General features: G+C 40.6%; 1 protein-coding gene across 19 annotated transcripts in view; it reads left to right on the forward strand.

Annotated features, from left to right (window-relative positions):
- PTPRK (protein tyrosine phosphatase receptor type K) overlaps positions 1 to 27,832 on the forward strand; it is a 412,999-nt gene that overhangs the window by 96,609 nt on the left and 288,558 nt on the right. For all 19 annotated transcript variants that reach the window (XM_078383369.1, XM_078383361.1, XM_072996885.2 and 16 more), the window contains exon 2: positions 1,043 to 1,165. In XM_078383369.1, the coding sequence (XP_078239495.1) occupies positions 1,043 to 1,165 (123 nt within the window). The remainder of the gene's footprint in view (positions 1 to 1,042; positions 1,166 to 27,832) is intronic.

Raw genomic sequence — 27,832 nt, forward strand, 5'->3', positions numbered from 1 at the left:
CTGTAGTGCTAAGTCTGGAGAAAAGAGCTGTGCTGTTTATTATTTTGCTGTCAGCTCCCTCTTGTGCTGGCAGTCAAATTTAATAACAGCTCTCTCTTTCTCTCACTCTGACATTTTCTATTCTAGTTTCTCTAGCATCCACCTTTTGGCTCCCATTAACATTTGATTTCCTCCACAGTTCCACTTCGTTCCTGCTCCACCTTCAGTGGAGAGTTTGCGCTGTGTGGATGCAACTTTTGTTGGCCCAACTACAGGCTCTTGGCAGCTTTCGTCTTGTGGTTGGTCTAAACCAGAATGTGTAGTCATAGTGGCTGACTAGATTGGGTGGGTGGGGGGGCTGGGCAGGCTTAGCAGATCCCAGGAATGTCCTTTACTGTGTCTAGACACAGTCCCAAATCCAGATCAGGACTGGGATTAGGTCTGAGAGCCTGGGATTAGGTCCGAGCAGTGGTTTTGCTGCTGGTGGAAGTGGCTGTGCTTTGTATCTGCTTTGCTTGTCATCAGCTTATTGTTGTAGCAATGCGGACTGATGTCAATGTAGTAATGCTCCAGGGAGGAAAAATGGGAACCAGCAGCTGAATGCTGAAGGAACTGTGTTTGCTTCCACTGGAACAGGCAGTGTCAGAGTGAAGGGAAGAGAGAGCTTTCTTGTTAGAACTCGCTGAAAGTGCAAGAGGGAGCTGCTGGCAAACCAGCAGGGCTGGGGGTGGATGGGAAAGGTGGGTGTAGTTTTTTTCCCTTGATGAGCTTTTTAATATCTTTTTGTTTCTGAAAAATATACATTATTGATGCACAGTTCAGCAAATGAAATGGCAAGTGTTAGCAGAAACATCAAATTGTAAGCTTTTTATGGTTGTTGTGGGTTTTCCGGGTTGTTTGGCCGTGTTCTTAAGGTTTTTCTTCCTAACGTTTCACCAGTCTCTCTGGCCGGCGTGTAAACTTTTTAGCTTAAACCTCCACCCTCCATACATGTTCACATATTGAATAATACCATTTATATTTTGAAGATAGAACTGATTTCTTTTTCTCATTTTTGTTTTAGGGGGTTGCACCTTTGATGATGGTCCGGGGCCCTGTGATTACCATCAAGATCCCTATGATGACTTTGACTGGGTTCATGTTAGTGCTCAAGAACCTCATTATCTGCCACCTGAAATGCCTCCAGGTGAGATTATGACAATAATGGTAAATCTGAATACTAATACTGAATACACTGTTCTTGTGGGTTACAGCTTCCTCCTGCTCCCCTGATTGAGAACTGTTATACTTAACAGTAACTTGAAAGAGTGGCCAAAGATATAGTAGCAAACATTAGCATAATTAGGTGAAAGAATCACCAATAATATTAATTATGCATGCCCATCTGTGTATCTCCAATATAAATGTATCAAATGTACTAGAATTCCAGTTAAAATTATATAATTGTATATATATAATTAATATGTTGGCTTCTTTTGATCTGCAAAAGGTAGCCAAGATATTTTGAGAAAGTGATGGTGTGGAAAATAGGGTGTTCCAGGTAAGTGAAATGTGTTTATGTGTAGGTGTTTCTTCTGGTATTTTACCTGTGGAGTTCTTGGAGAATTCTGGGAGTTGATTCTTCATTCTGAAGTTGATTCAGTTCCTCAAAAAAACACATCTGTTTGATGAATGTGAGATATTGTGCTTCTGTATCCATGATTCGAAAAGCCAGGAAATGGCCCAATATTGCTGCACAATATCATGCCCATGTTGTCAGAAGGAGAAAGGATGCCAAGCTTTGCATAGCAAAGGGCATCCTGAATGTTGACACCACCAATGGCAGCAGTCAGGATGGTCTACTCTTGTGTGCACTACCATTCACAAAGTGATACAACACAAGGGAAAATCCAAGAAGCTGACTATTTTGTTCATCAGTTAACCACTTTTCACCCAAACACAAAGTGAATGCCTGTTTGTTTTTTATGAGTGAATATTAGTGAGCAGAACAGGATAGCTGTGATATTTGGACATTGAAGTCTTGAATGGCCCCCCAACAGTTTCCCCACAATATGATCCCATGAGAGCCTCAGGACCTTTACAGGGGATCAGGAATTTTTAATTGCCAAAAAAGGGTTACAGCTGATGGCTGTCATCAGTAGGTTGTGCTGCTGGATTTCAGCCTCTGGGCTTAATTTCTAATTAGACCTGAACAGGATTGTGCTGTTAAATTTGTCACAAAAGATACAAATAGAAGTGTGTTTTGTAAAGAAAACATAATTTTTGGAAGTATTTAAGTATATTAATCATGACACATTTATTTAGTTTAAAAAGAACATATTTCTTATTTACTTGATTGATTCCATCCTATTTATTTTGTTTCATGAAATATGTTTCTTTTGCTCCTTCCTGTACAAATTACTCAGCCAACAAGAGAAATTTGCTGAGTTGCTATTTATAAGGCAAGTATGAGGGGGCACAAATTAGAAACGTAATATATTGCTTTAAAAGTATCTGTTTGCCCTACCTGTACAGCTGATCCTTCAAAATATATACATTTGCCATAATATTTTATTTTCAACCCTAGAGTATTCCATTTTTCATCCAAGGAGGCAATTAATAACATAGAAAAAAAATATCTTGACATAGCAGTGAAAATATATGAATTAATGTGTATGTTTCGGTACAATAGTAAATCTGTTCCTTAGGGGCTTCTGTGCTCGCAGAAAGATTGATTGGATAGGTTTAGCTGATTGTTTAAGAACAGAAAAAGGTATAAACCATTACCTTCTCCCTGATGTATTTAGGGCTCATGTGAATAGCAAAGTGAACAAACAAAAATGCACAATCTATTCTGCGTGACCAGAAGTCTGGGATATGAGGAATGCATTCTTGATGGAAATATTTCCATTGTTAATTAGCACTGTGGACAAGATAATGAATAACTGAAGAGGTATAGCCTAAATGACCTTGTCTATTCACCTTTGATGAATTGCATAATTGGTGCTTTCCAGACAGAATGATATGTAGAGTGAAATGAATGCTTCTGAAATTCAAGTGCATTTTTCAATTAATAGGGTATTAAATAATTAATCATGCAAAAAGGAAGAAAGCAGCCGGGGCCACTTGTGCCTCTTGAACAACTTCTATCAGCTCGAAGGTGGAAGAATGGGAACTTTGCACTGTAAAATTAGACCAACCCATTTGTAACCCCTTTTCTTCTCTTTCTCCATATCCTGTAATTAATTATACTTAAAAGTGGGTGCACTTTCACTTTCTGTAATTAGCGATTCGGCTCTTGCTATTATGCATCTCAGGCTGATAAATGATTGAATGCTACAGTGCACCTTTCTTGTTAGACAAGGTAACTTATTATACATGGCTTTACACTACCTTCTGTCTCTTGAAGGAAGACCCAATCTCGGTTATACATAGTCTAGCATTTAAGGTAAATATATGTTTTCATTCTGCTATAGACTTGTGGTGTGTGACAGAAGACCATTAGAGATATTACATTGAATCTATAGTCTTCCTACATCAGTATTAACACCTCCAGTGCCCCTGCTACTGTAGTGAATGATTCAGGAAATGATTTGTTATTGCTCAACCCAATAACATCTCCTGCCCCCCCCACAACCTTTCCAGAAAGTATTGGGTTTTTTTTGAAGGGGGGTTGGTTTAAGGGGCTGAAAGTATTGTGTAGGTGGGTCAATAGAAATAACATCATCATTTTTCCATGGGGATACCTCTGTTGCCTTTGACTGACATGTCTTTTTCTCCAGGGCAGGCATGTTCTGGATTCAGGCCATTGTATCCAGAATGTACCTTTGTCAATGGAAAAAGCATTCTGGCATGTAAATGAAGCAGCATAAATGAACATATTCATATGAATCAGGAAAAGTGCACATACATGGGGGCGTGTGAAAAGATTACTAACCTCTGTCAGATAAAGGAAGCCACAGGCTTGAGTTTACAGTAGCTGAGTGGAGCAGTTGAGGACAGAAAATTCTGAAGATTACTCATTCGTTAGTGTTGCCATAAGTTGGATGCAACTTGGTGGCACATAAGAACAAGAACATCCTGGCAGATTAAGTTTTCAGCTGTTGGCTATCCAGATGTTTTTGCACTTCAACTCCTAGAATACTTGACTATTGATTATGTCAACTAGGGCTTCTGGGAATTGTAGGCCAAGACATTGGCAGTCTACGGGTAGAGAACTACTGACAGATATGCACATAATGACATGAGAACCATTATTCAATTATTGATTGGTGCCTGGAAAAAATAGGTAGGCATGTTAGTACTTGCAGATTGCCTGAAAAACTTTCTTGAGAAGAATGGCCAAGGGTAAGTGCAAAGCAAAGTATCTCTATTACAGTGGACCCTCGACTTACAGACGGCTCGACTTACAGACTTTTCAAGTTACAGACTTCTCTGGCTGCAAAATTTAGATTCGACTTGCAGCCGGAGAATCAACTTACAGACCAGAAAAAACCCAAAATGGGACAAAAATAGAATAAAAACCACTGGTTATGGGATTGATCGGTTTTCAATGCATTGTAGGTCAATGGAGATTCGACCTACAGACTTTTCGACTTGCAGCCACCATTCCAATACGGATTAATTCCTTAAGTAGACGGTCCACTGTACATACCTCATAATGATATTTTATGATTTTGTAAGCCGCCCCGAGTAGACGCTGTCTAGGGGGGTGGGGTATAAATCAAATCAATGAATAAATAAATAAATAAATAAATGTGGAGTAAACTATGAATTTAAACCAGGACAGCTAGTAATTTCTATTTAAAATGAAGATGTCTCTCAGGTGGTTAAGTAGTAACTCTCAGTTTATGATTATGCTACTGCACTTGTTGATTCTCTGAGGAACCAGCTTCCCAAACATCACTGTGCTTCTAAAAGCATGCCCAAGTAGGGTTTATAATTTTTGTCACAATTTCCTATAGGATTAATTGGTTTAAATGCTGAAGTCAGTTCTCCTGTTTGTTTCTTTACTCAGCCAGCAAGAGAGATTTGGTTAAGATCTCATGGGGGGGGGGATGGGAAAAAAGGAGAAAAAAAGAACAAAATACTGCAACACATTAAAGACCAACAGATATATTTTTAGTGTGAGCTTTTGTGGTTCAAAATCAATTTCTTTCAGACTCAAGAAATATAAATGCTAAGTTCTTTTAAAGTCATACACATCTTTGTGTTGGTGGAGCCATGATCGTGTAAAGATATGGACTGTATTGTCTGTCATCAGTGCATGAAGTAGGCTTTCATGGGCTACAGCTTACTTCATCAGTTATTGGTATTGTTCTTGCCATGACAGACTAACACAGCTACCCCCTGTAGAAACTGATTTTCATCACTTTCCTGCCATAAACACTGGACAGAAAGTCAGATGGGCAGAAACACGGTTGTTTTGTGTAATAACCTTTCATCTAACATTCAGTACATTGCATTTGCAAACAGGGCTTCTTGAACGAACATAAGAAGCTGCCACTACTGAGTCAGGCTCTTGGTCTTACCCAGTGTTGCCAACCCTGACTGGTTCCTGCTTTTCAGGGTTCAAGCAGGGTTTCAACCCTTACCTGATATTCCCTGGTTGTTTCCCATTCAGTAGTAGCGAATAAGGGCTGACTCTGCTTAATTTCAAATAGGAGACAAGACAGCATGTTCTCAGAGTGGTAGGGTGATTATAGGAAGAGCCAGGGGGTGGGGGACTAAGTGGACGGCTCCCTCTCATCTCCATTATATCCCAGCACTTTAGGCAAATCCTGATACATGAAACACCTGGACCTCCATTTGTTGAATTCTGGCTCCCATTAGCTGTAACTTAGCATGGTCTGTGATCTGGTATCACATTTGGCAGGCCGCAGGACTCTTACTTTCTTCCATTATAGTGCTCTTCTAGCTTTTGAATCTCCATATGAGGCTCAAGGGAGTTGTCTCTGCAGTCACTGCATTGCTGCTCTGTATTAATCACAGAACAGCCTTTGTTGCAGACACAGTATGTTTCCCATTTCTCTGAAATGTTAGTTTGAAAACTAAGCTTTTGTATGTATATTTGAAAAATTGAGCAGTTGGATAACTAGGCAACTGGTCCTCACCTTGTCTGAACCTTGACTGTTCTGCGAGGAACAGGATCAGGTTCAATACTCTTAAGTTTAAAACACATTGTTACTGAAGCTATATGGTTTTTCAATGGAAGCTCGTGGTTAGGGATGGTGGTATTTGTATTCGAATACAAATATCCTGCCACCGCTGCAGATAATGAGGGTCCAGCCACTCTTCGACCTGGCAGAGAGGCTTGTCATCCTGCCATCTGCCAGGAGTGGCTAATCCACTGCGAACTCTGGAGCAATAGGAAGGGAACATGGAGCCCGCAGCAGCAGTGGAATGGTGAGTGATCAATCTGGCCCATTATCTGGACCTGTGGGGGGACATTCATATTTGTATATGAATACCCCCATCTCTACTTGTGGTAGATTTTGCTGCCAGTAGAATGACTAGAAATTCCACTATTATATTGTATTATGTTGGAAAAAGAAAACTGAGAAGTACATGTTTGAAAAACAGTTCTTGAGGCTTAGCGATCAAACATCGGAGACTGTAGATAAGCTTTAGAAGTGGTCGTCAGGTTGTTTTTAAAGTATCTCTCAATGAGGAGGCATTATGAAGTTTTAAATACATTAGGACAATCAATACTTATGGGATAGACAATCTGTTTTGAATTCATAACACATCTTTAACAATTATGTTTATTGATCTTGCCTGCTTTATTTCAATTGCTATGAGAAGAAAATTGCTGTTTTCAATATGTGGAGATCATTATGATACTCATAATGTTCTGTTAAAGTTCCAAAAGGAATTTTTGAAGATATTGTGTGTAATTTGAGAAAACACCTTGTATTCCTAAGACATATTGCACACCTAAGGATACTGGATTTTACTTTTAATCATTAGGAGAATATACTTTTGGAATATTTGCATTCTGAAATCTGCTATTGTTGATTACAAAATTTCATCCTTTCAGTTGAAACAATTCATTGGGAAGTGTACTTTTGTCCTGTTTCTCACTGCTTCTACTGGAGCTGAAACATATGTGATAAAAGTCATTTAATAGGCATATTTGAATGTGGATGCTTTTTAAAGTGCCAAATGGAGTATGGGATTTCATTCCAAAGCTCAACCTGTAAAAAAAAAAAAGACTACTGTACATGATTCATTCATAGAGGTGTATTTCAAGGTTTGACTATACGTCTACTGAAAAGTTACAAATAAAAATGATCTTAGGGAATTATCCAGAATTCTTCATCAAGCAATGATGGTATACAACTCAAGAATGGGGCACCGCAGAAGAAGAAAATGAACCAAAGTCTTTACATCAGTGAAACAAGAATAAATCTTTATGTAACACTCTGTTATAAATTTGGCCAAAATCGATCAGGCATACCTAATAATTCAGAGGAGATAAGAGTCGAACATGTGAGCTTTTGAAACAACTTTAGAACCACTTCTTTAGATTTCTGTTTGCGTGTATTTTATGTGGAATAAATTTTCATTGCTTGGCGTCTTCTGATTCCCACCCCCCGTATGAATTATGGTGCCTAAAACCAATGATTAGATGAGAAGACATGCATGTCTTATTTATTTCCCAGATGTATATAGTGCTTTCCAACAGAGAATGATCAAATCAGATTCACACAGACGAAAGGCAACTGTTTGAATCCATCATTCTGGTGACCCTAGGGAGACACTGTCAATTGGACTTGTGAAGCATTTTTTATGGAATCCCTCACCTAAAATTCTTGAGTAAAAGTAGCAGTTATGGAATAAGAAGCATCCTTTGTAAACAGATGGAAAAGTAAGCACTTTAAGGATAAGTAATTTGTAATAAGTAATTTATTTTAGTGTGAACTGCCATGAATTACAGTCCACTTCTCCCAAAAGATGTTGGCAGCTCTGGTGAGCAGAACACTAATAAATATTTTAAGTAATAAGGGAATAAATGAACTATGGGCCTCTGTTGCAGGTTTTCTCTTACAGCCAAGCTTTTATTAGTTTTTCTCACTCATAAACTTTATAAAATATATGTTCTGACTCATGCTGTATCGTTCACTGTGTGGCTTCTCTGTTCCTTGCTCTTGTTTTTATGTGTTTGGGTTTGTTCACCTCAGTTTTGATACTAGGGCTTTTTGTATAGTCTCCCTATGGTGTGTGTGTTTGAGGGTGTTCTCTCTCCCTCCCCTGCATTCATTTTTTCCCTCCTATTTTCTTCTTTCACACCCTACATCTGTTTCTTGTACCTTTATGTTTCTGCTTAGTGGGTGGCTGACATGGAAGAAAGGAGCTGGAATTCCTGCTGCAGGGTATATAAGATAAGGGTGAAAGCGATGACGCAAGATTCAGATTTTTCTACCTTATTGTCCTTTGCAATCCACTTTGAGTTGCTGGAGGGTATCTTTGTCCTGTTCGGCAGTAGTTGCTCAGCTCCTTTCATGCTTCATTCTGTGTTATCTCTTCGGTTTGGTAGTCTGCCTGAACATGACTAATTGAAAGTATACATAATAAAAACTTCAAGGGTTTCTTTTGGTACTGGAAAATTCTGACCTTTCCACCTAACAGATAGCAAGCAGTGCATCTGAATTCCATGCAAACTCTCTGCCCATCTGGGCAACCAGTGTAGCAGCTGTGTTTCTAACAGATTTGCTGCTTTGAGTGCCTTTTGGTGGAAAATGCACCTGAAATATAATGGATGAATCATGACACTATAAAATCAAGAATTTTACATTTGTACCTGATTATTTCTGAATCAGAAACTCTCCTTATCTGGAGAGTTGGTAAGGGCAGCCTTTCCATATATCAACCACAGTAAACGTGCTGGGAGGATGTATGGGAAAGTGGTTGCCACTTATTAAAGTTCTGAAAGCTTCAGCTTTGTGCTATTAAAGTAAACAACCAGATTTCACACTCTTCTGATTTCTTGTATTTTCTAGCAGAAGGTTATTGAAGCGAAATGGACAGTAAAGTAGAAGTTTCCCCAAAGAGAGAAGCAGCAAAAAATAGAGTGAACAAAGGAAAGAGCAACAGCAACCACTACTTACTCTGCATGGTCAACTGGCATGGAGGAGGAGGGGGTTTCATTGATGGCATTTTGCCCAAACCTGGACTGTGATTTTTGGAGAGCAAGCAAGAATGATGTCAAAGTTGTAGAGAAACCTAGATAGATAGATAGATAGATAGATAGATAGATAGATAGATAGATAGATAGATAGATAGATAGATAGATAGATAGATAGATAGATAGATAGATAGATAGATAGATAGATAGATAGATAGAGCCTTTATTGGCATAAATAAAAATTGGACATAGTCACGGTGGTTTGTTAGGTAACTACATATATAGGCATCAAGAGGGCAGAAAAGTGTTAGACATCCTTAAAGGGACAATGGTCCATCTCCTAACAATAGTACCAAGGGCGTCTGCGACTCTTTCTACAGTGTCAGTCATCTCGGCCATCAGCATATAGCGAACTTTATCCAGATCTGATCTCCCTTCCAGTTTTAATAAAATTGGGGCTATCAACCTTGATCGGCCGTTCGAGTGAAGCAGGCAGTGCAAAAACATATGAACAAGGGTTTCTAGAAACCTACAATTTGGAGCAAGTTGACAGGGAGGGGATATCACCTAACTTAATGCTCTTACATGAAGGTGATTATGGTGTTTTGATACCCTAGTTAATCCTAGTTGTATCAAATCTGAGAGGTATCAAAATAATATTTGATTGGTAAAAACCCGTCCCATAGTTCATGTAAATACTTCTCCCATCTCAAAAAAAAACAAGCCAGACAAAATATAGAAATTAGTAGCTGAGTTCTAACTATATTTGCAACTGTTAAAAGGGAGTTCATCCAGTAATATTAATAAGATTGTACACTCAGAGAAATACAAAACTTGCTCTAAAATGACAGGAGCATCAATAGATGTAACCAGAAATAACCTTGGAAACAAATATAAATAGAAAGAAAGATGTAGGTGAAAGAAGAAGTAACAGAGCTGATGAAGCAGAGATGGAAATGGAAAAATAAGGATGACACCAAATACAGGGAATTATACAAAAATATATGAAACAAAATTAGGGAAGCCAAAGTAAAATGATGGCCCAAAACAAATTATAAAAAGAGTAAACCTAGGTAAGAACTGTGATTACTTGAATATATTTAAGAATGTCAGTGAGGTACCAGACATTTTCAGAAAAAATAACATGCTCACTAGTAAAGGTAAAGGTTCCCCTTGACATTTTCAGTCCAGTCGTGTCCGACTCCAGGGGGCGGTGCTCATTCTGTTTTCAAGCCATAGAGCCAGCGCCTGTCCGAAGACAAGTTTCCATTGTCACGTGGCCAGCATGACTAGGGAACACCATTTTACCTTCCCACTGAGGTGGTACCTATTTATCTACTGGCATTTGCATGCTTTCAAACTGCTAGGTTGGCGAGGAGCTGGGACAAAGCGACGGGATTGCATGGATTCAATCTTACGACTGCTGGTCTTCTGACCCTGCAGCACAGGCTTCTGCGGTTTAGCCCACAGCGCCACCACATCTCTTAACGTGCTCACTACTGATGATTATGATAGCATGATTCTTTAAGTGTAGAATCATAGAGTACTTGCAGTAAATACTTCAAAGAGATATCGGGAGATAACAGGCCAAGAGATATTACTGTGTTAAACAAGAATACTAGATCAGACATACAGAAAATGCAATATGCATTATGGCTAGCCAAAAATGCGGAACTTCCTGGATGCTATGATGATTTCTTGGAAATATTAAATATGATAACTTAGAACATTTGGTAATCTTGTCAGTGAAGTCTAAGGAACAGGATTTATTCCTGAAATTGGATTGAAGCAGCTTCTTTTAATTTATTATGTGCTGTGAAGTCGATTTTAACTTTTGGTGAGCCATCCCAGGGTTTTCTAAGTATGAAATACTCAGAAATTGTTTACTACTCTGGTGGCACTCTAGAACTATGCAGCTCTCCTAAGTTCCAAAGGTTGACTTTTCTTGTGGGAGACAGTGGAGAATCCAACCCAGCTCACTGAACTATGCAACTACCAAAGCTATCCAGACAGCCAACTATTCTGCCATTACTGAAAAAGGAAAATGCCAAAGCTTGCAATAAAGAAAGAACTGCAAGCTTAATAAGCCATTAGCTTAACGTTTCTTCAAAATACTAAGAGGCAACATTTAAAAGGTGTGAAGAAGGGGCTAGAGTAATGCATTTTGGATTCAGAGAAGGATTTGAAATCAGAGAAGCACAATTCTGTCTACATGCGCTTGGTGAGAAATGACTTGACATGAATGTGGATATGGACTTGTACTTCACTGACTGCAAAAAATATTTCAGCAAAGTCCAGCATGGCAAGTTGGGTGGAATTGGTGGTGAACAAAAGTCTTATCTCAAGAGGTATCTACATAATTGGTAACATCTGCTGGCAGCAAAAAAACTGCATTGAAATTGAAGATAAATGACTGAGGGGATTGAGATATGAAGAGGATTATAACACAGATGCATACAGTGGCACCGCACTATCCGGGGGGGGGGAGGGGGATTGGTTCCAAGCCCCCTACTGTAGATTCCGGAAATAGTGGATAAGCAAAACACTTTCAGTTTATTTGGTGTCTGTGAATGGTTGAGAGAGAGAGGGAGAAAGGGAGAGAGAGAGAGCCCTTGCCAAAGGGTTGGATTTCCTACCCTCCTGTTTACAAGTGAGGTCCTTGAAACCAGCCACTACCACCTCCCTCCTGTCCCCCTAAGTAAATCCAGCTTCTCCATTTCTCCAGAAGCTGCTTCTCTCTAAGATCTCAGGCCACAGATGTTGGTAGTACTGACATAGATGTAGGAGCAGTCTGCTTTGGCACAACATTGCCCTGTTTCTGTGTTCCTGAATAGGGCACAGAAGAAGAGAACAGTCATGCTGGTAGCCTATTTATAGTGTGGACTATTATCCTGTCTGGTTGATAAGGTCTTTTCTGTTTTATTGTTTTAATACTTTGTTAAAGTACTACTATAATGTACTGTATTATTTAATAGAGCATAATAAAAATATATTATTTACAAAAGTATTGCTGAATGCTTTGTCATTTTAGATAAAAATAGAAGTAGTAGGTGCTGGAAAGAGAAAAAGAGGTGGCTGAATGATTTTGGGTCATTAACTGATAGGCGATCTGGCATGGAATCCAACATAAAATGTATTGTAAGCTAGTATATGTTGCATATATTCCAGAGGTTGCTGCGCATGTTACCTCAGTTGCTGTGGTAAAGTGTTTCCATACTGCCTTACAAGTCCCCCTTCCTAGTATTTTCTTTCCAATGGTATGTTTTAAAGGGTTACGTTTACTGTTACATCCCAAAGTGATGTGAAGGCTATGCTTGGAATTTTGTTAGTTGCAATGATCTGAGTAACAAAAGGGTCAAGGAATGAGATCCTTTAATGGGCTGTTTGAGAAAGAATCCTTCAATGAAGGACCCTTCTATTGGAAAGGCTGCATCTCAGATAAATGAGCATTTTGAAGAATGACAAACTACAGGATGAAGAATTGAGGAGCTGGCAACAGCGCTTGCATGGCCCCTTTCAAGAATGTAGCATTACCCTATTTTTAGCTGTACTTACGTGACTGTAAATAAAGCTGCAAAAGAAAAGGCAAAGTTTAATACATTTGTAAATACCTCCTCAATTAAGGGGAAGAGGATGAATAGTAAACGGACATACTGTTTATATATGCCTTAAATTAGCAATGTAACATAATGAGTCATGATTTTATGCACTGTGGAAAATGTTGACAGTTGCACAGGTTATGGCCTTTGAGCTTGCTGTCTACTTAAAACTGGCACGACACAAATGGTGTCATTCTTGGAGGTGTATTGAAATAAGTTAAGAAATCATGATGCACATTATTTGTTGTGTACTGAGTTATGTGACTCAGCAAACAACTGAGAATACCTTCGGTGACTTCTTAGTTGGAGGCGCCTTTCCTCCAAAAGTTAGGCTTTCTGGATAGTTATGCAAGAGGATTTTGGCCCATGTTGTGTGGCTAGAGTTCTCTCAACCTGGGCCAGTTTTTCGACAGTGCTGCTTGATATATCATACTTATCTTAATCATGTGCTGTCACATCAATTCTGACTTTTCAGGGTTTTCCAGGTAGAGAGTGCTCAGAAGTAGTTCACCATTCCCTTCTTCTGGGGATACTTCTGGGATTGTTCGGCTTGCCCAAGGCCGCACAGGCTGGATCTATTGCTAGGACGCACAGTGGGGAATTGAACTGCCAAAGCCAGACTTGGATATCTAAACCACTGAGCATGGTTGCACAGTATTCAAGAAATCCATGAAATAAAATCACAATTTCTAATATACCCCCTTCTTATACTGCCTTTAAGCCTTCCAACATTTTAAACATCCAGTGTTTGTTCCCTGTAAACTTAGCAATCTTGACAGGTGTGTGTATGTGTGTGGGGGATGCCCTTCTACAGGAGCTTAGGTTTGGACCTTTCTTTACTGTACTTCCGCTTGTAAGGAAAGACCTTCTTGTATCAGTCAGGCTTTTGGCAACTGAGCAGGCTGCTGAGAAAGGATTTTAAATGGGGAATGCTGTATGTTTCACTATTTTCATATGTATTTTAAAGTATTTGAAATAGTTTCAAATTAATGATCTTTTAATGTTATACATTTAATTTTATTTTAAATTATGACTTACATTGTTTTTAGTTGTATCCTTTTTTAGTCTCTTTGTAAACCCGGCTAAGCCTCTGCATTGGGAGAAAGGTGAGCCAGAAATAGATTGACTGGTATAAAATAATATATAACAGCAGCACACTGTTTCCTTATCTACCACAATGTTTGGTTGTGTCCTTAATATGGGAAACATTCAGACTATTCACTAATCTACAGAATTGGTGCCACCTGCTGAGATCATAAAAAGAAGGTTATGAATGCTTAGAGTTTGCTTGCCTGCCTTGTGTCCTTGTTTCTTCTCAACTGTGAAAGGTAATCACAAAGTAAAATTGGCTGGTTTTGGTGTATACTATGCAGGATGATGGCTGTGTATGTGTGACTTTATTCTGTCAAGTTGTGTCACTTTGGTACTTCTGATATTTTCATGTTGCCTTAAAAGAATGAGCTCTTCGGTGGCACGAATTCGTAGTTTTTTAAACTTTTGTTTTGTTCTATATTTTAATAAACTGGCTTCTTACGTGTTCGAAGTGATGGATTATCTCCCCTTGCACATTATTTGCACTGTAGAAGCATGTTTAATGCTAAGTGCCTTGTTAGTAGAAGAAATGGAGAGAGTCTATCAAAATAAATCTCTGGAGCTGACTAAGCATCTACTCTGCCCATTTTAAAACCTGTTTAATACAGCTTGTTAATCAACGTGTTGTTAGGCCATTAGCACTTGCAGTTGTTAATACTTTCTAAAGTCACAGACTGCAATGTTCTGGTCTAACTAGATTGCTGCCATTTTATTGAATTTAAATGAGCTTGAAAATAATAAAATTAAAGAGGATGACAGAAGAGCTTGATAGGTAATGGAAAGTGTGATGAATTTAGACTAGTTTTCTTAAATATGAGAACTAGAAGTGCATGGGTTATTTTGGTAGGAATGGGTGCAGTCATACCTCTCAAATGACAAATTATTGGCTGGATCCACCTCCTATAAAACATTTAGCTTCCCTCTTCTCCCTTGCCTTCTTAATCTGTGAATTTAATAGTATTCTCTGAAATAGTTAAAAGGAAGGTAATGTAGGTACACCTACTGTAGCTGCTGGTTCACATGTAGTGTTAGAGTGAGCTTCAGTTATTTATCAGCAGACTGAAAGGGATAAATTGACTTATGCAAACCATTGCTTCCCCAGAAACTGTTGGAATTAGATTTCTGCTGGGAAGTTTCTTTTTCAGACTAAAAACCCCAGAATGCTGATCCAGCATTAACTAGTCTCTTCGAATTTGTCTACCCCAAATATGGTCAGATGGAGATTCCTTTTGGGGGGGGGGGCTGAAAACAGACTCTGAGTATGAAACACAAATGGTACCTGTAGGGCACGGGTCAGGGAACTTTTTTACCTCCCCCCCCAAATTTATATATGCCATTACCCCCTTGATTTGAAAGGAAGGAAATCATACACACAGCCGGGTGTGTTGCTGTTTGCAAGCCCACCATGGGAGGGGTAGTGTCTCTGAGGGACCAGGACTTCTTAATAGGGCCAGTTTGTTTCCATTGTTGACCTTACATGATCATTCTGTTCCCTGTCTTCCCCCTGGATCCCTTAATTGTTGTATATTTACAACAAACGACTAGCCCGCTCTCCTGTACAGGTTGTGTCACAAACATAGAGAACTTAGGCAAAGGATCATCATCATCATCATCATCATCATCATCATCATCATCATCATCATCATCATCATCATCATCATCATCATCATCATCATCATCGATTCTAATTTACATTTATATGTTCTTGTGTGTCTATTTACAATTTACACACATACATATACATATACAGTACATATATGTAAATGGTATTGAGTGACCAGAGCTGGGGGGGCAATATATATATTGCCCCCCCAGCTCTGGCCACTCAACACCACCATCCCTCCTAGTTCATCCTTTCCCCCTATTTATGCTCAAGGTACAGAAAAGGATCTAACTTATTCATTTTCAAGAAAATAAAAAGGAGGGGAGAAAAATATATTGACAGAATACATGTTTAAAATGTCAAATGTGTGATCATGTTTTTTTCCAAAACATCCAATCAATTGGGGGTGGGGGAGCGGATTGGGACATGCATGGTCTGATGCCCTGGATGCATGTCCTTAAAATATATATTAATGAGGTGGGGGAGAGCTATTCCTAATTTTCAGTCTGGGTCTCCCCCCCATGTGTTTATGTAAGTAAAAGAAAATAAAGAGGAGAGGAGGGGAAGAAAAAATTAAAGTGGTTATTCCACTCCAGGATAAAGAAAAAGTGGAAAACGGCAATCATTTTTTTAGACATCAAAAAGAGACTGACCCCTGTTTTTTTTAAAAAGGGGAAAGATTAAGAGCCCAGCCTTCAGAGAACTGGGATGTGTTGCGATCTGCTCTGTGATGGATGGAGACCGGTTTAATATCTTCAAAATGGGAGGGAGGGTTGATTCTCTTGCTCTCTGATTGTTTTTAAATCTGATTTAAGTCTTTAAAAGACATAAAGAGAGATTTGAAATGTTCAGTGGATCTCCTGGCCGGGGGGGGGGGGGAAGGAGGCGATGCCCGAGAAGACCCTTGTAGGGGAAAACGAGCCAGAAAAGGAGGAGGGGAGGGAGGATCGTAGCTTTTCAAAAAGTGTGTAGGTGCTTGTGTGTGACCTACACACACACCAAGTGGCAGGGAGGGTGTGGGCGTGTGTCCGTCAAGGGCCAGGGATGGCTTCCGATTGGACCAGGTCTGGTGCTTATTTGAATAAAAGGAGGGTGGGGCAGAGGAGGAAGAGTCGGCAGGGAAAGGGTTACATAAAATGAAGGCAGGCAAAGCTGCCCAGAGGAAGAGAGAAACGTTCCTTTTTTCAGCCTGTGGATGTGGGAAAGTAACTTTTCCGGACCACAGCAGCCAGCATCCTGGCACAGATTGGCAGGGAGGGTTGTGAATACACTCCCCTCTCTCTTAGAAGATTTCACTGTGTATACACTGTATGCATACACAGCATCGTCAGAAATAAAATGCCTGGGGGTAATGAGGACGGTCCTGCTGCTGTGACCGTCCTCATTACCCCCAGGATTTTCATTTTTACCCCATTTGGGGTAATTTATCCCTGTTCCCTGACCACTGCTGTAGGGGAAAGAGTTGTGTTGCCAAGAGCATGTGTTCTAGCTAGTGCATTTGTCCCATTAGCTGTCTATCCCCCTCTCTAAGGTTCAGTCAGCAATTGGTGCTCACTGAGATCTAGTAGGCATCCTTCAGTCTCGACTCAAGAGACTAAGGTAACATGCTCTGTATGGAAGACTTGGAACAGCGTCTAGTGTGGCTGAGGAGGCCAATTCGAGAGTGGCAATCCCTTCCACACTGAAGACAAATACAATCTGTCCCCTGTCCAGCTCCCTGGTATTGCTGGCTTCGGGACTGTCTCTTTGCCTTGGCCTGCTGAACAAGTGTCTCTTCAAATTAGGAGAGGCCATGCTGCACTGCCTGCCTCCAGGCTGAACCCTCAGACGTCAAGGTTTCCCATCTGTTGAGGTCTATTCCTAAGGCCTTCATATCCCACTTGCAGATATCCTTGTATCGCAGCTGTGGTCTCCCTCTGGGGCACTTTCCCTGAGAATGGTTTAGACTTTACTGGGCTGTTTTGGATTTAACTTTTCCTGTAGGTTCATTTTCAAAACTGTTCTTGTACAGTACTTTTTAAAGCATGGCAGTTCTCCCTAACCTGATGCTTCATCAAGAAAGTGATTGGGAATTTTGGAACACCATGGGTCAATTTTTCATTTGGAAGTGAAGCAGTAAGTTTTCATGTGAAATGCAAAGGGACTTCCAGGGAGGAACTGCTCATATACTTTGTGCTGTTAAAATAACCTTTGAGTTCTCAACCTTCCTGTAATTATCTCTTATTTATCTAACTATCAGTGTTTGAAGATGACAATAGCATGAATGTGAATGAAAAGAGCACTTAAAGGTCCCCAGTCAGGACCTTTGTCGTGTTTGTTTCAGTTATTGCACCATTTAATAAGCATAATGTTGTGACCTACAGGCCTTGAAATCTAATTTGAGACAATGAGTGTTGGGTAAATAAGTCAGGGATGGGAGTGTTGAGGCAGAGGGCATAATGAGGGCAAATCAAAATCTGTTTTAAAAAATAATTACTCAAGCAACTTCAGAGAAAAGAGATGGAGCAAATAGCAAAATCATTACGCATTTTTCTTGTGTTATAATCCACACCATCTGAAGCTCTGCTGACATAAATATTGATTTTTGAAACTCTACCCATTTTGGCTGTTCAGCATGTATTTGTATTCCCTTATTATGTTTTGCTGCTGAGACAGCATTTATTGATGTTTTATGATGGTAAATATAGCAAAAATATATTCCAGCGATATCTTGCAGAGAACTTCGTTTGTTAGTATTATTATTATAATAAAGCTGCTTTTAATGCAGAAATGATTTTGGCTGCAAGTAACAAAGAATTTTGTTATTGCCACTGGGAGGTGGCAGGGTTTGTTAGTACAGAGGCTGGGATGTTTAATTATCTCAAATGAGATGTTGTCCGTCTTTATGAATGGGAATGTGGAAGTTGGACAGTGGAAAATATGGTAGAGTTTACAACAATGTTGGTTCCTTGACTATATTCAAAGGAGTAGCAACGGCTAAGAAACTATGCAGTCCAGCTCTTTGGGTTATGCTGCTGACATATACCGACTTAGGAGGCAATATGTTTTGTTGAATTAGTATCACTTAGTTTGGAGTAAATATGGCTAGAATTGGGGTGCTAAATATGGTTGCATGTATGACTACTCAGAGGTAGTTATGAGGTTGCTTCAGGAGACAGACTTGAGTAATTGAGTACAGTGGTGCCTCGCATAGCGAGGTTAATCCGTTCCGGATTAACCTTCGCTATGTGAAAACTTCATTAAACGGAAAGCAAACAGCCATTGGAACGCATTAAACTTAGTTTAATGCGTTCCAATGGCTTCCGTACTCACCGTTCAGCGAAGTTCCTCCATACTGCCGCCATTTTCACGCCCTCAGTAAGCGGGGCACGAAACTGGTGGCCATTTTGGAACCGCCGATCAGCTGGGAGGCGGGCTCTGCAAGAGCCCGCTGCCCAGCTGAAACGCCGGCTGGCTCTTGCGAAGGAGGGAGGTGGAGGTCCCTGCTCTCCTTCGCAAGAGCCTTTCTACCCAGCTGGGAGGCAGGCTCTTGCAAGGAGGGAGCCACCTCCCTCCTCTGCAAGAGCCCGCTGCCCAGCTGGGTAGAAACGCCGGGCGGCTCTTGCGAAGGAGGGAGGTGGAGGTCCCTGCTCTCCTTCGCAAGAGCCTTTCTACCCAGCTGGGAGGCGGGCTCTTGCAAGGAGGGAGCCACCTCCCTCCTCTGCAAGAGCCCGCTGCCCAGCTGGGTAGAAACGCCGGGCGGCTCTTGTGAAGGAGGGAGGTGGAGGTCCCTGCTCTCCTTCGCAAGAGCCTTTCTACCCAGCTGGGAGGCGGGCTCTTGCAAGGAGGGAGCCACCTCCCTCCTCTGCAAGAGCCCGCTGCCCAGCTGGGTAGAAACGCTGGCCGGCTCTTGTGACGGAGAGCGGGGACCTCCACCTCCCTCTTTCGCAAGAGCCGGCCGGCGTTTCTACCCATCCTGGGCTTGGAACCGCCCCGTGCTCGGCTGTGTGCGTGGCGGATCCAAGCGGCAGCGGCAGCGGCAGGGTGGGGGGGTGTCCGGACCCCCCTACCCTGCCCCAGCCGCCAGGAGCCGACCCGCGCCGCCTATTCCAGTCATGCTAGCATGACTGGGATAGGCAGCGCGGGGCAACTTCAAGCGGTGGCGGCGGCAGGGTGTGTGTGTTCCGGACGGCTTCCAGTGCTTTGCCTGGAAGCCTTCCAGATCCACCCTACCCTGCCCCCGCCGCCGCTGAGAGCCTTCCGAGCTCTCAAAGGGGTTCTCTCCAATGTCAGAGGGGGGCCCTTTGAGAGCTGGGAAGGCAAAATGTCGGCAGTTGGGCGGTGGCTTCGGGGTCCTTCCGAGGCCGTCGCCCACTGCCGACATTTTCCCCCAGCTGAGCTGCGGGAGCAGTCCTTCAGAGGCTCCCGCCGGTCAGATGGGGGAAAATGGTTGCCTATGGGGAAAAATCGCAAAGCGATTTTTCCCCGTAGGCAACATCGTAATGCGATCGCAAATGCGATTGCAAAATCCGCGTCAGTATGCGGATTAATCGTTAAACAGTGCACTCGTTAAGCGAGGCACCACTGTAATTGTGTCAGAGGTGTTAACAGAGCTGTGTGGGCTAGCTATGTTTGCCCTCCGGATGCCCATAAGCAGTGGCTGTGCCTTCATACAGCTACCACTTACACAATGAAATTTTTTCAGTTAATGGAATTCTTGATGCTATAATGGTATTGTTAAACCATGTGTGATTGCTTTTAATTTTTTACAGTACATGTATTTGAAAGGGACAGGTAACTTGATGAGTCAATTCTGTTGATTTCTCACTAGACCATATCTTTCAAATCTCATCTGTATGTTTTCCAATAATCAATGTAATTATGTACTGTATTTTAAAGCAAAGTGTGCTGCTTATATATAGCATCATAGCATTTAAATCACTTTCTGGGTGGTTTACAAGTTAATTATGCAGGCTACACATCCCCCCTCCCCTGGTGAGCTGGGTACTTGTTTTTACTGATCTCAGAAGGATAAAAGGCTGAGTCAAGATACCTGGGATTGAACCCTGGGCCGTAAGTCCAGTTTTGACTGCAATGCAGCATTCTAACTACTGTGCCTCAAGGCTCTTTTTTTAAAAGGAAAACATTCATTAAGAAAAAAAACTGATTAACCTGTGATAATTCAGTATTACACATACAGATCTAACAAAAGAGAACATATGTTATTTATTGAACATTGTCCCCTTTCATGCATTAAATTTAAAAAAAAGTACTTTTGTTCAGCTTCCTCTGAAAAATATTAACTTACTGCTTTACAAAGAACATCATTGAAAGTATTTCTTTGCTAAATATTAGCTAGTCAGTTTAATTGATTTACTGCTACAAAGGTTTCATTCTGCAGTGTGTCAGCATCTTATTCATGTTTGGTAGATCTTAAAAGCTAGAGATCTCTAAAAACTGGCTTTGATCAAGGATCTGAAATTGATAAATGGATGTTAATGCTTCCTGTGTTGAAAGTGGTTTTCTGAAAGAAGCAAGTATATCTTAATTATTTTCCAAATCTAATTGAATTTGCATGCTTTTCTAACTCCTCCAGAACAGACTGAAATGTTATAATAGGAAGAAAAATTATGTGCACTGGTATTTGTCTTTGACCTTCATGTTAATTAGATAGTAACTACATCCAGTCTTATTTCACTGTTAAATATCTGTTACTACTAAGGTGTGGAATCATTTGCATTACAGATCCATTTCATCTTGAAGCAAGGTCACAGACTAGTAGGAAATTAAGGGTTGAATAAAACTAAGGCTTGGTACTTCCTTGATCAATTTAAGTTGTTACCACCTAACTATATAATTTACAAGGTAGGAGGTATGTAAGAGATGAGCTCTTTGCTGTCATGAGTCAAGGATAGTACTAGATACTAAAGCAGTTGAGTTGCTACCAGACATAGTGCTCTGCATTTAGTTATCTTTTATCCCCATCTCCCTATTTTGTAATTTTATGGTGAAATTTAGCATGAACACAAGACATAAATCTTGCAGCAGTGGATTTCCCTCATTTCTCCGCACCCAATTTGCCACATGTGATATTGTGCCATGTGGTGAATTTCACTAGAAAGAACAGGAGATCTGAGAGGAAGCAACAAACGGATGTTGCTCTCAAAAGGAACCAGTGAAGGTGAGCAAGTAAAAGTCCATTAACCCCCTCTCAAAATTGCCTTCTGTGTAGGTGATCCACTGTATTAAGGGGGCATTAAGGCTGTTGGCAAACTGTAGAACTCTGATTTTGCAGGGATTTATGCTATGGAGGGAACCTGATGAGTTTGAAACAGCTCCACAATATGGAAATATTCAGCCACCCATTTCTAACCAGAGTTAACATTTTTTTTTAGTTTAATCTCCAGTCCTCTGATAGAACTAAATTTGCTTCCTTTTTCACAGGTCAATCAAAAGACACAGTGGTTCCACCAATGACCACAGTCTTTGTAGTTCCACCAGAATGAGTAATTTGTCATCCCTTCTGGTAATCGACTGATGTTTCTTAAAAACCTGGTGCAGAGAAGTGGAAGGTCTCTGGAGCAGGTTTTTGATGCCATAATGGATGGTGGAGGGGAGTAGAGTCTAATCCAGTGCCTTTTAATGTGGACATACAATATCGAATCTTGGCCAGTGTGATAACCAAACACACAGAGATTACCAAGTCCTACCAGTTTGAAGATTCATAAAAAGAGACTGCTCTGCATTCTTTAATGGGGGCAACATACTACTGTATTTTTCAGAACATTGAAAACTGCATGTAAAATAGGTTGAACTGGAACCCATTAACGAATCTTCACTCTAAGCATAGCTTTCCCATTAGGAAAAAGTGCAGGCAGATATTAATGGGGGAAAAGGTGTGGGGGGAAAGGAGCTCAAGGTGATAGATTACTGATCATTTTTCATATATATATTTGCACCACTTATCAAAAAAAATTAATGGCTCAAGTTTTAATCTTCTCCCAATTTGATTACATGCCAGACATTGCCGCATGCTTAATTGACCTTTGAAATATAAATCAAGAAGTTAGTTCCCAATTTAATTACTATGGAAAGCTGCATTGAAGGTCAAAGTCTCCATCAGCACGGCACAGCTAGAAGACACATGTAAACACAGAATATACTTTTTGACCTAGGACTAGCATAATGATGCTGTACAGCACTTCATCATATTCGGCACAGTAGGCATAGCCCATAATGATTCTAATGTGACAGAATTAAACTAGTTACGTGAAAAGCTACTCCAATGGAGCCCATAAATAGAGAGGCCACCTGTTGAAGCAAAAATAAGTAACTTATCAAAAGCCTGAATACAAAGGTGGGGATGGGTATTGAGTTCCAAACCCATCCGCAGTTTTCTTCTCCATCACTTGTTTCACAAAAGGCAAACTGATGAGGCTCAGAGACAATTAATCTGGCTAATATAGTGGATACAGGAAATCTGATCTGTCCCCCAGTGGTAATTCACGATCACTTCTACTTTCTACTGTCCCTAATATTCTTGAAATAAAAAACATCTTTCAGTCAACATTGGAGCACTAAATCAATGCTAGCACTAAATCAATTTGGTTTACACATTAAGTGACCTCACTTGAAATGGGAAGGTATATCTCTAAAAAAGTCAATTATATAGGTCAGTGGTCCCCAACCTTCGGCCTCCAGATGTTCTTGGACTTCAGCTCCCAGAAATCCTGGCCAGCAGAGGTGGTGGTGAAGGCTTCTGGGAGCTGTAGTCCAAGAACATCTGGAGGCCCAAGGTTGGGGGCCACTGATATAGGTTATGCCCATATGCCAGTGATGCTTGGTCCAATAAATCTGGAGCAGCCGTCTTAAACCTGGCAGTCTTCAGATGTATAGAGCTACAATTCCATTATCCCCAACAAGCAAACTGGAGAGGGGCAGGCAGTTCTAATCCAGTATATCAAAATAGGTTGGTAGGTTGTAAAATGCAGAAAAAGAAAGTCATGAGCTCCTCAGAGATTCCCAAATGACAACAGATCCTCAAAGTCTGTCTTCTGATGCTCTACAAGAATTCTGAGACCCGAAGTTTGGAAATCCTTGACCTAGACCAGTGGTTCCCAACCTTGGTTAACCCAGGTGTTCTTGGACTGCAGTCCCAGAAGCCTTCTCCACCAGCTGTGCTTCGCAGGGTTTCTGGGACTTGACATCCAAGAACACCTGAGTTAACCAAAGTTGGAAACCACTACCCTAAATTATTAGGCTTTATACTTAAAGACAATGCTCTCCACTTCACATTTAATGGTGTATTCACAGCACACATGCTTTGCTGTATAAAGTGTCAACTAGCTTTCAGAATAAAAACAATGTATCAATGAAATAGACATCAGTGAAATTCTTGAAATTATTAAGAATGAGAAGCAAAAGTGACAGAAATGGAGTCGGAATACTAAACACATTTTTCAGTAACTTTTAAAGCTGGAAGAATAAAGTAAACTATTATAATAATCGTTGCAAGGAGGATGAATTATGTTCCATTCAATCTAAGAAATGAAAGGAGAACTTTAAACAAGGCTAGAGACACTAAAAAATAAAAATAAAAATCAGTAGTCTGTTATATTATCTGATCATGATGAAATGAAGAGAAGCTGGAAAATTGATAGAAGGGATCCCAAGATGATAGATGACTTCAAAGAAGAATCTTTTTATAAAGAACCTGCAGTTCTAGAAAGTGAAATGGAATCTGCTCTTAAATTGATTAGAAGAAATAAATTGCCGGGATACCAACAAAAGTATTTCAAGTTGCAGAGCCTGATTCTATCAAAATCCTAGCAAGAACATGCCAACTAATAAGGAAGATAAAACGGTGGCCATAAGCTGGAAATATTTACCGTAAAGAAAGGTAACATGAAAGATTATGAAATATTGTATCTAAAGCCTCCACCCCTGTTGAGTGAGGGATTATCTATATGCATATGTATGGCCTCCCTCTCTATCTTCCTACCACCTATCTTCTTGGTCCAAAATGAGTACATCTTGGTCATCAAATGGATGTCCTTTGCTCTTCCTATTTATCATGCTACCCTTTTATCCTTCCTCAGAAAGATCAGGACCACAAACCAGAAAGACCACTGTGAATGACAGTTAATGACCCATGACAATGGGTGGAGAAGGACTGCAGAAGTGGGATTTTCACTCACCCCAAGTTCTTTGTCCATCTAAACAGCCTATTCAGACCAGGGGGAAGTGAAACCAAGGTGGATAATACATCAGTGGTTTCCTACCAATGGTCTCCTCACACTGAAGAAGCTACTTGGATGACACCAAAACGTTTCAACCTAATAAGAAAAAGAGCCCGAAAAACCCACAACAACCATAACAAGAAAAAAGTCCAGTTGCCATGACTCAACTTCCAGGTATTTTCAGGCAGAGGTATGTGCCATCCACATACTGGTGACACCAAACCATAAAACTCTGGATAACCTCTCCCAGTGGTTTCATGTTGATGTTAAATAATATAACCTTGAGGGGACCCTGCAGGCCATTGGCCAGGATGTTGAACAGCAGCCCCTCAGCACTACCTTCTCAGTTTTCACTTCCAGGAAGGACTGGAGTCATTGTAAAACAGTGAGTCTAAGTCCTATCACAGAGAGATGGGCTAGAAGAATCACATGACCGAAGGTATTGAAAGCTGCTGAGAGGTCCAGCAGAATAAACAAGGACACACTTTTCTTTTCTGCTTCCCAGTGTAGGTCATCCACTAAGGCAACCAATTGCAATTTCCATCCAATAACTAGGCCTGAAGCCAGATTGAAATAGATCTAGATAATCCATCTCCTCCAGAAATCCCTAGAGCTGAGAAGGCATGACCTGCTCTAGTACCCTGACCACAAATTTAATATTTGAGACTGGTCAGTAATTACTCGGTATCATGGAGTCCAAGAAGAACTTTTTCAACAATAGTCTTACTGGTTGTTGTGGGTTTTTTGGGCTTCTTGGCCATGTTCTGAAGGTGGTTTTTCCTAACGTTTCGACAGTCTCTGTAGCCGGCATCTTCAGAGGACAGCAAACTGTGCTCTTCTTTGCTGTCCTCTGAAGATGCCGGCCACAGAGACTGGCGAAACATTAGGAAAAACCACCTTCAGAACATGGCCAAGAAGCCCGAAAAACCCACAACAACCATTAGATCCCGGCCGTGAAAGCCTTCGCGAATACAATAGTCTTACTGTTGCCTCCTTATGGAGTACGCCTTATCACTGTATGGATGAATATGTTATCCATACTGTGATATTCCCAGTTACTTGCTTCAGGTGTGAAAGCTGGACATTGGAAGAGCTGAGAGGCATGGTTAATTAAATTTTTCTTACATGTATGAAAAATATCCCCTTCATAAATAAGAGTTAGACTGAGAACAAGAGCTGGAAAATAAGATTGAGAGCTGTAATACCTGTAGCAGATTTGAAGTGAGCATTGCTGATCAAACTGTATTTTCAAGTTGAGGAATGGAATTGCGGCAGCCTTGACATTTCTGTGCCAAATGCAGAGAGGCAGCTGTAGTGATAAAACTAATGGTCTTAAAGTGGTCTTCCTTATGAAGGAAGCTATGTTGTAAAGGAACCAGAAGAGATTCTTAAGAGTAAGGGTTTGTCACTGGAGACAAAGACCAGAATCATTCATATGTACATGTTTGAAAGCTAGACAGTGAAAATAGCCAACAGGGATATGACTGATTTGAAACACAGTGTTATAGGAGATGTTTAGAGATACCATGGACCACGTGAAAAATAAATAAAGCCTGAACTCACACTAGAAGCTAAAATGACCGTATTGTTGCTATTGAACAACAATGCTAAGAAAATTGAAAGGTGGCAGGGGAACAGGAAAATCTAACAAGGTGGATTGACCCCAAAAAGGAAGCCATAGCCTTTAGTTTGCATACCTGAGCAAGAGTAGTAAGGAATAGGACCTTTTGTAGCCCATTAATTTATCTATAGCTGGCTGGACAGCTTGATGAGTTAGATGTCTGGCTGCAGAGCCAGAGGTTGGGAGTTCAATTCCCCACTGTGCCTCCAGGGAAATGAGCCAGCCTACGAACCTTGGGCAAGCCGAACAGTTCCAGGCCACTCCCACAAGAAGGGAACAGTAAAGCACATCTGTGTATTCTCTATCTTGAAAACTCTGAAAAGGGTCACCATAAGTCAGAATTCACTCGATGTCACATAATTATTAATTCATATGTTGGCTATAATGACTTAATGGCACAGGACAAAAAAAAACAGTAGTCAAATTCCAATGGTATGCTCAGTGTGCCATTGCTTTCTTCCAGCAGAAAAGAAGTTTGAAAGCAGGTACAGTCTAATATGAGAGTCAGTGGAAATAACCTGAGTTATTTGTGTTGTCTGTGAAAGCGCTATAAGATGTATGACACATCTGACAGCTCACCTGTGCTCCTTTCGCCCACTTCCCCAGTAGTTGCATCTTTCAACATGATAAAACAAGAGTTTAGCTAATGAGATTACCTTGTCACAGTGCATGGGGGAGGGGAAAGAGAATCAATATATATGTGAGAAAAATGGAAACAGATTGTAAATGGGTTTTCCAAGTTGTTATAGTAACTACAGTTTTAGCTCCATGTTGACATGATTACATTGCTTTCCATATTGCATAACCTGATTTTAAGGAAGTATTAATTGGTTTTATTGCCTGATATGTTGAGGAGAGGAGGTGGAGTTTATTTGTGTGCATTGCTTTTATCTGTCTAAACATAGTATTACCATCACTAAGCAGAAATGGACAGCTAATATTTAGTGCAGCAAATGTGTAGTTTAATACTTTAAAAAAAAACCAGAAGATTAATTTGCAGAAGCCAAGGATGTATCCTACTTCAAGTTCAAACTCTCCACAGTTCCTGAGTTCAGCTAAGTTGGCTGGAAAATGTTACTGAGCTGTATGAAAGCAAATTAGTGTTCCAAACAAATTACCGTCTCCCTGGGCTCCTGAAGAGAAGGCAATTTGAGAATTGACTTCAAAGAAGATTCATAAAGAAGGTTGGGTGAATAAAGGTAGAATAAGTAGTGGCCTAATAAAGAGGAACATAGGAGAAAGGAGAGGTAAGAAGGTGCACATCTGAGAAAAGAATTCTGTGAGGAGAGTCTAGAGACAGAGAAAGTAGAATCTCATACAGTGGGGTCTTGACTTAAGAACGGCTTGAGTTAAGAACATTTTGACTTAAGAACCACTCTCATAGGAAAATATTGACTTGACTTACATACTTAGATTTGAGTTAAGAACTGAAAAAAAACATGTGGGAGGCAGAGAAAGTGCAAAATTTGAACTTTCAGTTAACTGTTGGCCAGTGAAAAAGGGTGCCTGTCTGCTTCCTCACTCCTCCCAGCATTTAGAGAGTGGATTGGGAGACAGTCTTCAGACTGCCTGGTACTGTACTGCCTGGACTGTATTTTCCCTGCCTTCCCTGAA

Source organism: Pogona vitticeps, chromosome 1, assembly GCF_051106095.1.
Source record: "Pogona vitticeps strain Pit_001003342236 chromosome 1, PviZW2.1, whole genome shotgun sequence".
Lineage (NCBI taxonomy): Eukaryota > Metazoa > Chordata > Lepidosauria > Squamata > Agamidae > Pogona > Pogona vitticeps.